This window comes from Mirounga leonina, unplaced genomic scaffold (assembly GCF_011800145.1).
Source record: "Mirounga leonina isolate KUSES-001 unplaced genomic scaffold, KU_Mleo_1.0 Mir_151, whole genome shotgun sequence".
Lineage (NCBI taxonomy): Eukaryota > Metazoa > Chordata > Mammalia > Carnivora > Phocidae > Mirounga > Mirounga leonina.
In genome coordinates, this window is record NW_023270377.1 from 68,874,303 (window position 1) to 68,886,396 (window position 12,094).

Sequence of the window (12,094 nt, forward strand, 5' to 3'; positions counted from 1 at the left end):
CAACCTGCATCTGTGCCCAAATTGACCGAGTTTCCACTCTTTTCAAAGCCAGTTTTTCTTAAATGTGAATATTCAGACCTAGTAAATCTTAACATTTGCTGTGCTACCCTACTGTGGGGAAACAAGAGTTTATTAAAAATTTTCACTTTTTTCACTCACTTCTTTTTGTATCTGGAAAAAATAAAAAGATGCTATAAAATAAAGATCCCAAACTTAATTTTTAATTGAGACCACATCCTGTATAAATTAGCTTCTTCTTTATTAAGACAATTTGAACATTAGAAAGAAAAATTAAAAAGCCTGGTCAACCAAAGATAAAATCAGATTTGGGAGTATAGAATACACGCTTGTTGATCGGTGAGGGTGAACAAGTCATTTAACCTTCCTGTGGACCTCAGTTCCCTCATCTGCCCCAGTTTAGGATGCTTAGGGTAGAACGTACTGTACAACATGGGTCAATAGAATCATCCAGGGTGGTTTAAAAAAACAGATCAGCAAACCTGTCCAAGACTTCTTGGATAATTTTTTGTGGGGGGTAAAGGGGAGAAGAGGGAAGAGCAGTTGTGAGACAATTTTAGAATCACTGCCATAGGGGGTCAATTCATAACTGGAAAAGCGGTGTACTCTGTATAACACTATACAAATATGTACCAAGGCAGGGAAACAGACTTTTTATAAAGTGTCTTTTTTGTTCCACAGTGATCTGCTTTTTGAATTGTTCCAGAAGAAGTATATAGAATTTGGAAACAAAAATAGCAGTTGCTAAGGTAGAAGATGTTCTTAAAAAAAGAAAGAAAAAAAAGGTATTTTGATACTTTGGCAGATGGCCCAGAGCAATAGCACTCTAACGATCTTGGTTCCCTGAAATTTCCACAACTTATCAGTCTATACAAGTGTTTCCTCTGTTAATGGAAGCGACTCCACTAATGGCATTTGCACCAAAGTTCATGTTGAGAAAGAAATTTGAGTGTGACCATAGCTCTTCTCCTACCAAGTAGCAATGGCCCTTTTCACTTGATGCTCCACCCACCAATACTCTAATCATCTCAATTCTATCTAAATTCTCAAACTATCTATAAATAGTTGAGAAAGGGCATAGAACTCAATGACATGCCTTCAATCCAGAAAGGGACACAACCCCAGACCATAAGGACAATTTCAGTTTTGTGTTTGAATGACAAGCATTCCAACAATGAAAGAGGCATTTCCCTATTTCCTCATGGGAAACATTAGGGATGGGGGAGGGATTGATACCTACTGAGGTAATATTACTTGCCAGGTGCTTTATATAAACTATCTTATTTTAATTTTTCTTCTGCAGGAGCATAGATTATCTTCCCTTTCTTTCTATATAAAGAAAACGAGCTTCAAAAGTTTATATAAATTGACTAAGGTCAAAGAATTAGACAATGAAAGACCCAGATAAATCCAGGTCTCTCTGATATGAAAGTCCAATCTTTAGCTCTTTTCACTAATTTAGTTTTTGTTTTATTTTTAACCAAAGCTATACATATCTATATTTTAAGGAGTCAAGGAGTTTTACAAGGCTTAAGAAAAACTGTAAATCTCTTGCTCTCTCTTTCCCCTCATTTCCTGCTTCATCTTGGCAACAATTTTTAGCTCCTTTGGTTCTTTCTGGGATTTATCTTGGTATCTCTAAATAACATACTAATATTGCCATTACTGATTTTTCAGTTTTACTTGTCTTCACTATGCAAAGTAAGGATTCAGGTCATAGCTTTGCTATGCTGTCTTCTAGCTTCCATTTGTTTTTGTGGAAGTCCAGAGCCATTTTGATTCCTGATCTTGTACTTAACTCACCTGGTTCACCCCTCACTTCTAGGAAATTTTCTTCAATTATTTTTTGGGCAATTTCTTTCCTTCTGTATTCCTTTGTGGGACTCCTCTATCTGGATGTTGAATCTTCTGAAGTGATACTCTAATTCCTCCCAGCCTCTTCTTCTTAAACGAACTTCTTATTTCATATATAAAGTATCTTAAGCCTGCTATCTTTGGTAATCAGTATTCTGCCAAGTGATTGTTAACCAATCCTGAATAAATAAAATAATAAAGTAGGTAGCGGTGCTTCCAGAGCTCTACTGAGGCTGGGAGTGGGTAAAGCAAAACAATGTTCCACCAATTGCCCAGCTCAATCAAAACAACTCAACTTTGATTAGTTATATATTTTGGGATTTCAAGTTTGGAAAAGAATCACAGGCTTGGGCGCCTGGGTGGCTCAGTTGGTTAAGCGACTGCCTTTGGCTCAGGTCATGATCCCAGGGTCCTGGGATCGAGTCCCACATCAGGCTCCCCCTGCTCTGCGGGGAGCCTGCCTCTCCCTCTGCCTCTGCCTGACATTCCCCCTGCTTGTGTTCTCTCTCTCTGTCAAATAAATAAATAAAATCTTAAAAAAAAAAAAAAGAATCACAGGCTTAAAGGTATCAGATTCTCACCACCTCCACCCTGAATGATTTATAAGGCTTTAGTAAGGTCTATTTTTTGTGGGGTAGAGACAAGTATGGGTGATTTGGGAGGTGGGAAAGGCCCCTCTGTTGGGTTTCGCCCACTGCTGAGACTACTGTGTCTAGGTAAGTGGTCTGCCAGGTTTACACTTGTGGTAAGAGGCCACTTTAAATCCAAAGAAGTTTCAGGATGGGGGGAGGAAATCACCTGGAGCTACCTCTTCCACTCCACCCTAGAAAAGAAAGTCATCTGCTTTTCCAACCCCTTAGGGTATGAATAATAATAAGCATTCACATTCTATTTCAGAAAAGTTGGCACCTTAGCAAAAGAAGAGGTAAGTAAATTAGTGGAAGATACCCCCTTTTTGTATTTTAGCTCTGTGTTCACTTTTTCACCCATGAAAATCATCAGAAGCAAAAAGCACTAGTCAATAACGTAGTAAATACACTTAAATAAAAGGACATCCTCTGTCTTAGGGTAAATTTTTTAAAGACACTCAAAAGTCCATGGGATGCCTGGGTGGCTCAGTCAGTTAAGCGTCTGCTTTCAGCTCAGGTCATGATCCCAGGGTCCCTGAATCGAGTCCCACATCAGGCTCCCTGCTCGGCGGAGAGCCTGCTTCTCCCTCTCCCTCTGCTGCTCCCCCTGCTTGTGCTCTCTCTCTCTTTCTGATAAATAAATAAAATATTAAAAAAAAAAAAAAGTCTGTGTGTTTTCCCCACTTAAAGAAAGGTAATGGAAAAGAACTGTCACTCCTAACAGTTATAATCATTTCCCACTCTTAAGAGAGTTCCCTAACATAAGCAGCCAATTCTCCAAAATAACAGTTTGCATTTCTGGTCTCACTTTCTGATATACCCATAGCACACTGCACTAGAACTGTGACTGTGTTGCAGTCAGGCAGCTGAAATAATAGAAACTGAAATACCATTGATCCAGCAGTGTCAGAATTTTGATTTTATATTTTTTCCATAAGCTGGTAGTATGCTAAATGTATCAGGATAAACAAGGTAAGATGAACCCCCCAAAGATCAACCCCAAACCTCCCCAGACCAGGCTCCCCATTTTGCTGGATGTTCGGACTTGGTGAAACTTTTTGTGTTATCTTCTAAGCGTTCAAAGATTTCACAAAGACCACACCCATGTGTCTCAGCTTTGCCTTACTTCCTTTTTTTTTGGTCCAGTAGTACTTCTTTCTCTCAAACTGTTTATCAAATTCTAGGAGTTGAAGTGCACAACCAAACAGTATTAACACCAAAAGAGAAATTGGGCATGGCACGATGTTCTACCCCAAGGTAAACAGAAACATGGCACTGTTCAGTTAGCTTCCTCAGCTTCCTAAGGAGTATCCTCTCCTGAGTAAGGATCATGTTAAAATATGGAGATGGGGGGTAGAATGGGGTTTATGCAGTTTAAAATGGCTATTTAATAATAAAAATCTGTTTTCATAAATCATATAAAGTAGTGCTCTGCAGAATATTCTTAGATGGGGGAACTACAAGAGCCAAGTTTATATTCAGTATGAGGAGGTGTAAGAGAAGACTGTGGGAAGAAGGAACAAATATTAAATCTCCTTGGATGTGTGAGATTTTAACGTTTATGAAAAAGGAGAGAAGGATTTTAAAAAGCCAAGAACCATCAATATCAAAGGAAAGGCATTTCTAATTTAGTGACAGGAAATATATGAAATTCTATTATAGGAAATGCTACATAACAAGTGGCTATGAATAATACAAGCATTTAAATATCCCATAAGAGCAGGTGATTTTATTCAAGTGATTTGAAATAACATATTATTTTGAAGAGACCTAAGTCCCTGATTTCTGTCCATTTAGCAAGTCACTCTCCCTAGCAAAATTACCCGGTTGTGTGCTCCAGAGAACAATTCTCTATACCTCACTCTATGCAAATATTTCAAAGATTCTTAAAACTTCAACTTCTTAAGTAACCATCAAAATAGAACTCATGTTATTCTTCTTTATCCGCTCAATTCCCAATAATTCCTTACTGAAATGACTTGAAAGACAGACCTTGTTTTCACAACCTATTTTTCATAGACACTTTTTTTTTCAAACCAAAAGTATCGGTAGTAAGTGAAAGCTAATGCAGATCATCAGTGCTCAGTTTACTCTCATAAGTTAGTATTGATAATTACTATCATAGAGATATATCTCTGGATAAAAGGAAGAAAACTCAGGTTACTATACAGGACATTTCCCCTATGAGATAAGTATTATTTACTTCCCAGACTCTTTTTCTTTAAAACAAAAAACAAACAAACAAACAAACAAAGTCCCTTAAGGTCCCTTAAGAATTCTTGTTTGCACAACTGTAAATACATTCAACACCACAAAACTGTACATTTAAAAATGGTTACGATGGTAAATTTCACATTTTATGTATTTCACCATAATTTTAAAAGTTTTTATAGACTAAGGATTGAAAAACTATGACATACGTATTACATGGGTCCCAAAGGCTTGTTTTCAGTTGCAAAGGACCTGGTACCGCTGTCTGTTCTGATCCTCCTCAACTGTTCTGAACAGTGTCAAATACCACATCTAGTTCAAAAGACTGTACACTAATTAGCCATCTACCCACAAGGCAGTTCATTTAATATTCTCTATTCTTTTTTTGAAAATGACTCAGAATCTTGGTCCCAGACTATAAAGAGATTTTTGTTACCTATTCTAGATAATAGCCTCCTCTTTCCCTCTACCCACGAGTGAAAACCACAGCAGCAAGGAGATGGGGGGAAGGGGAATGGCAGCCACAACATAAATCCTACAGGAACCAGAAATCAAAATTTGGCCTGACATAATGAAACTCAAACTAGTGAAATTAAACAGTAATATACATGCTTATAAGGTGTCAGAAAACAAACAAAATACAAAACAGCAGTACAGCTAATCAGTTAATGCATCATGTCAGAATAGTTAGAATAGTGAAGTTTTACATCACAGGCTACTTATTTTTATTTACCATTTACTTTTGGATAATGAGTATGGCTTTTAAAACATGCAAAGTCTTTCGTTGTTATATGGCACACTCCTAAATCATGTCAATAATTATTTTATCTAGACTGATATACGATCAATTAAAATACTCAAATATGCAAGCATTCACATAATGCCTGCATCTCTCTGTAAATAACACTTATGAGTGTCTTGAAGTCCTCCACAGTTTACAGATGTATACTGATAAATTACATTACCTGCTTAAGGTCATATTCTTGAGTGATCAAAAAGTGTCTGAAATAATCACTTATAAAAGGTAATAACCCTACCAAAGAGTACACAATACACATGTCACACACATATCTGGACCATGCTAATGTTAATAATTTTCACTTCATATTAAGTAAGTACCGTCATGCTGAGCTTGCGTATTTTTTTCACCTACTCATTTTGAAACTCTCCTATGGGATTTGGCTACAGTAGAATGTTAGCTCGGTTAGTACCTCTAAAGAAAGAAATTTCCCAACAAAATTGGGAAGCTAATGACAACAAAGTGAAACTGATGCTTTCCCAGTTGAGTGTCATTCCTGGTTACCTTCAGGGCAGAGAAGAGCTTGCCCATGTAGACGCAACACCCTTTACTTTATAGTATAACTGGAGTGGAGGAAAGAAAGAACAGCAATACATTTTATTATCAGCCTCAGCCTACCTATATAGCATTTTCTCTGACTATGGAAAAAAAAAAAGAGGTGGGGGAGGGGAGAAAAATGACCAGGATCAACACAGAAGTTGTTTTCAATATATTGGTATCTTAAACTCTTCCCTTTATTTGGATTTACTCTGTGGACTTTTTGTTTGTTTGCTTTTTTTAAGTTCTGAGGCTTTTTGCTGAATATTGTTGCTATTTTAAGAACAATGTACTTTCAGGCCAACATGGTTTCATGAGTGAATTCTTTCAAATCTTATAAGAACAGAGAGCTCTTATGCCGTTTAAACTAACTTCAGTGCAGAGAAAGCAGGAATTCTTCTCAGTTTTTTTTAGGAAACTCATAACCCTAATATCAAACTCTGGCAAAGATAACACAGAAAATGATGGCTACAGATGATACCCAAATACTGATTTTAAGTAAAAATGTTACCAAAAAGAAACCTATATGCTTAAATATTACACCATAACCAAACATAAGGTGGATTCACAAACTGGAATTCAAATAAAATAACCCATCATCCTAAGAGGTCAAAGAAAAGCACATAATAGGTCATGACAGATGCCAAAAGCCATTTGACAAAATTCAACTTCCACTTCTAATAAAAATGTTTAGTTAAGTTGTAATGAAAAGACATCATCTTAACAACCAGAAATATACAGACCAAATGAACACTCAACATCCATTATTCAAAATGCTCTCAATGTGCTAGTCAATGTAAACACACACATACAACCTTGGCCTAAAATCCATTCTCTGTGGGGTGTGTGGGTGGCTCAGTAGGTTAAGCATCTGACTCTTGATTTCGGCTCTGGTCATGATCTCAGAGTCGTGAGACCGAGCCCCGCTTCAGGCTCTGAGTTGAGCATGAAGCCTGCTTGAGATTCTCTCTCTCCCTCCCTCTGCCCCCTCCCCCCTTGCTCTCTCTCTAAAATAAAACAAAATAAAATCCATTCTCTGCAAAAATCCTAGTAAGCTAGAAATATTAAAGACATTTCCTTGATGAACAGAATTTATTGGAAATTAATAGTAAACCCCTTATTTAATGATGACATAGTAAAAACATCCACAAACTAAGAAATAATATATGGATGGCCAGAATCACTGTTACTACATATCACTGCGCTGGAGAAACTAGCAATTCACTAAATCAAAGAAAGAAAAGAAGTATAAAGATAAGATTATATTTAGATGACTCTTCCTAGAAAATTCAAGGGAAACAATTTATTAAAACTAATAAGTTTAGGGTGTCTGGGTGGCTCAGTTGGTTAAGCGACTGCCTTCAGCTCAGGTCATGATCCTGGAGTCCCTGGATCAAGTCCCGCATCGGGCTCCCTGCTCAGCAGGGAGTCTGCTTCTCCCTCTGACCCTCCCCCCTCTCATGTGCTCTGTTTCATTCTCTCTCTCAAATAAATAAATAAAATCTTTAAAAACAACAACAAAAAAACAACAAAAAAAACTAGTAAGTTTAGAAAGTTGGCCAGATATAGAATCACTCATCTAGGTACCAGCCACAAAATATTAGTGAATATAATAGCTAAAACCTCCAAAAGGATTATTTTAATAGTTTTTTTTTTTAAGATTTTATTTATTTATTTGAGAGAGAGAGAGAATGAGAGAGAGCACATGAGAGGGGGGAGGGTCAGAGGGAGAAGCAGACTCCCCGCCGAGCAGGGAGCCCGATGCGGGACTCGATCCAGGGATTCCAGGATCATGACCTGAGCCGAAGGCAGTCACTTAACCAACTGAGCCACCCAGGCGCCCTGTTTTGTTTTGTTTTTTTTTTTAAGTCTTATTTATTTATTAGAGAGATACACAGCAAGAGAGGGAACACAAGCGGGAGCTGGAAGCCCAATGCAGGGCTCGATCCCAGGACCCTGGGATCATGACCTGAGTGAAAGGCAGTTGCTTAATGACTGAGCCAACCAGGTGCCCCCAAAGGATTATTTTATTTTATTATTTATTTTTATTTTTATTTTTTTAACGATTTTTTTTATTTAGTTATTTATTTGACAGAGAGAGAGACAACGAGAGAGGGAACACAAGCAGGGGGAGTGGGAGAGGGAGAAGTAGGCTTCCCGCCGAGCAGGGAGCCCGATGTGGGGCTCGATCCCAGGACCCCAGGATCATGACCTGAGCCGAAGGCAGACGCTTAACGACTGAGCCACCCAGGCGCCCCCCAAAGGATTATTTTAATGAGACATGAACAGTTATACTTTAAACTTTACCTCAAAAAGAATGCAATAATATTCAAGAAAATTTTGAAAAAGATAAATGAAGGACTTGCTTTATGAACTACTAAAACATGCTATAATCAGGAGACTGGTATTTGTATAGGAATAGACAAATAGAATAAAGCAAAATAATAATAAAAGACCCATATATACATGGAAATTTATTATAATACAGTAGTATTCTAGTCAGAAGAAATGATTTCAACAAATGATTTCAGGAAAAACGGCTAAATCCCTACCTTATATAATGTACAAAAATAATTTTCAGATATTTTAATGAATAAAGCATAAAAAACTAAAAAAGAATAGACAATACAGGAAAATAATTTTTTGAGTGGGAAATGCCTTCTTAAGTAATAGAAAGCCTGGGTATTTTAAACCAAAAGACTGACAGTTCTTGAAAATATCTGCCATATATTTCACAAAGAATTAATATATCTGCACCCTAATAGAATATAGATAAATAATTCTGAAGAATAATGGGCAAAATGTATGGGCAAGTCACGTTAAGAGATGGTTAACTACATTATGGTACAACCTGTCAAAGAATACCATGCTGACGTTAAGATAAAGTAGAGCTATCTATGTACGGCAAGATTTCCGCCATATATTTTTTCTTATCTGAAAACGCAGATAACAGAATGGTATGCATATATACTCTCACTTTCACAAGGAAACGAAATAACATGTTTATACACATGTAAGAGTGATGTGGAAGGCCTTGTGAAGTACTACGACTGGGGAGAGAACGGAGAAAAAAGTTTCATTTTCTCTATAAATTGCCGACTTTATACATGGTCGTATCATTTTAGGGTTTCCCTCTCCACCCAAATGATGAAAAAATAATTTTTCAACAGAATACAGTGCTTACTTCTCTGCTACCCCTCGTTTGAAATGTGTATTCCACCAGGGTAAGGAAGCAGATCATTTCATTTTCCTTCATTTTCATGTCACTTCACTTCCGTTACTACCATTTCTCCCTTTGGACAACTTGTCAAAAGCATCAGAGAAATAAAGGACACTTGACATAGCAAGGCTGTTCAATTCTTGATTGCTACAGTATAACAAGGAAGACCAAATTACTCTTTGGTTTGAGCATCTTCCCCCTACTTTCTTCACTTCTTGACAAGCAGAGCTTTTTACACCTGTAACTCGTTACTACTCAGTTTACACCGGAGTCGAGACCCTACCTAACGCCTGGGTTTCCCCTGGGGGTAGGGTTTGCTTTTGCTTTTTCCGCCTCGCCCACCCATTCTCTCCATGACCCTCGGGGAAGTTACCCCACTTCTCATTGACACGGCTGTGATGACACCCCACAGGAAAGCAGCGCAATTGTGCAACAACCTTGGGAAGAACAACAGAAAGACCTACTTAAAAGTTTTCGAAAGAATAACCACGATAGTACTGCTTCCGGAAGACAACCCTTGCCCCGAAGGGAGTCTGGGACTCTGGGGACGGGGCCCACGGCTCACCCTGACATCGCAAGCCCTGCCTCCCCTCTTTCCCCGCGAAGTCAAGTCACCGCGAGCGGTGGACGCGCAGTTTGGCTGGATCCCTCCCCAGAGCGTCGCGGCGGGGAGAGCGTTGCTGCGCTGACGTCGCGGGCTCGGAAAGCCCCTCCCGGGTCCGCCTGGGGACGCACACCCGGGTGGTTTTTCTCGCACTACGTCCCTCTCCACTCTGAGAACTGGTCGTCTCCGCAGCTCCTCGGCTTCTTTCCCTGCGGCACCCGTACTGCCAGCGCACCGCCTTCGCTCACACACAAGTTCCCCGCCGTTGTGCTCGACGGGTTCCGACAGACCAACTCGTTCGCGAAGTTTCTTACTCACAGTTCAGGGATTCCGCGCCTGTCTCTCACGACCCGGATCGGCGGCGCCGGGCCGAGGGAGTCGACCGGAAGTTGCTTTACGTTCCAGTTCAGAGGGCAGCGCCTGCGCATGGAGCTTTTAACCCTTCACCCTCCAGCCGGCCAGGCCAGGCCGGACCCCAACGGTCCCACCCACCCTCGCCCCGCCTATCCAAGGCCCGCCCATCTAAGCCCCACCCCGCCGCGCCCCAAAGGGAAAAGTACCGGCGCCTAAAGTCAACAATGTCCAGGTTAAAGGTCACCTGAGGGCCTTGGAGAGATTTTTACTGAACAGAAACTAGCCAGGTCTAACGTCACCCTGTATGTGAGTTAGCGTACACAAGAATCATCGTAGATGCTTGTTAAAGATGTAGATTTACCAGTTCACCCCTAGATATCTTAGAGTTCAGAGCAATTGGGGTGAAGCCTGGAACCTGCATTTTTGTCTCATCCTGTGAATGTGATTAAGGTGATTAAAGTCCACACAGAAACAAAAACACTACACACACACCCACTCTCTCTCTCACACTCACACACAAGCACACCCATTTGGTTTTTCCCCAGTTGTAATAACCTTTCCCTAAATGTACTTGCTAAAGTTGAATGGTTGCTCGACACAAGTAGACCTAAAGAGAAAATTCTCATGCATTAAGATTTCTCAATTATTCCATTTCCTAGCCATGCTTGAATATTCTCTAAGACAGAAAGTTTAGACAGATACCTCTAGAAGTGTTTGAACTCTCAGTTTTAGCTCTTGTACCTCCTGGCTCAGGCAAGTTGCTTAACCTAACAAACCCTACTTTTTATCTGACAAATGGAGACAGTGATAACCTACTTCACTGGATGGATGGCTGTGAGGATCAATCCAATAATGTAAGCAAAAGCACCTGGTAAATTTTAGAATGCTCTTCAAACGAAAGATACTGTCCAGAGTCACTCGTATCAGGCTGGCTCCTTGCCACCACGAAGGTTTTCCGTCAGATTCCTCGCACAAAAATAGCAGTCAAATTCATGGCACAGGTGGAAGCTTCCTGAGAGGACTGAAGTGTAGGACTTATCCACATTGATTGGAGCATGACTGCATCTGGCTGAATGCATGTAGCGCTCTCAGAAGCGTCCATAGTAATAGGAAGCTTCCTATTTTATTTATTTAACTTAAGAATATTTTTAAAAATCTCACCACTTTTGCACATATCTGACATGGGTTGATAATGTTTGAAAAAGACCTCCTCACCAAGCACAAGCATACTAAGGACATCGAAGTAATAGTTTGAGAGCCTGGATTAAAATGACCATGAATACTATATGTTGTTATCAGGCATAGCCTGCTCTAGAACATAGTTTATATCCATAGACTTGACAAAATTTCTGAACTTGAGAACTTTCTTGTCCTGGTGATCTTGGCCAATCCATGCCTGATTAAGTCTTCAGCCAATGATTTTTTATTCATCCTGAAAGATTCAAGCCTAGGTCTGGAATTCTTGAGCTCCATTTTTTCTGGTCATATAGTCCCATATAACTCAGAAGCTGCTATCTTTTCAGGGGAGCCCAGCATCTTGCTCTTCCTGGGATTGTGTTTTTTCTCTGTTAGAGCAGGAGGCTCAGGTTCTGGTTGCCACACTTCCTCCTTACACTTCTGAGCTATGGATGTTTGTACTTCTTTACTTAGGCCTGTAAATCCAAGATTTAAAAACCTACCAAGTTACGGTGCACTTTTTAATATTCGGTTTACTTTTAAAAGTCAAAGCCAAAACATATTGCAAAAAAATGTTTAAACAAACAGAAACTTCTCGTATATCACTGTGATCAGTTGAACACATTCTTATAACAAGTAATTGAGTTAAATATGACAGTAAAGCACTGTTTTTTTGGGTTTTTTTTAAAGAT

At 39.4% G+C, this 12,094-nt stretch overlaps 1 protein-coding gene across 6 annotated transcripts in view; it reads right to left on the reverse strand.

Annotated features, from left to right (window-relative positions):
* Positions 1–12,094, reverse strand: part of TANK (TRAF family member associated NFKB activator) — a 95,484-nt gene that overhangs the window by 68,899 nt on the left and 14,491 nt on the right. For 3 of the 6 annotated variants that reach the window (XR_004679692.1, XM_035007909.1, XM_035007908.1), the window contains exon 1: positions 10,191–10,363. The exons of 1 other annotated variant lie outside the window; for it this stretch is intronic. Coding sequence is in view for 3 of the 5 variants with exons in the window: in XM_035007909.1 (XP_034863800.1) it covers positions 10,191–10,300 (110 nt within the window). In the remaining 2 variants the exon portion in view is untranslated. 2 more of the 6 variants (XM_035007910.1, XM_035007912.1) reach the window with 2 other exon arrangements.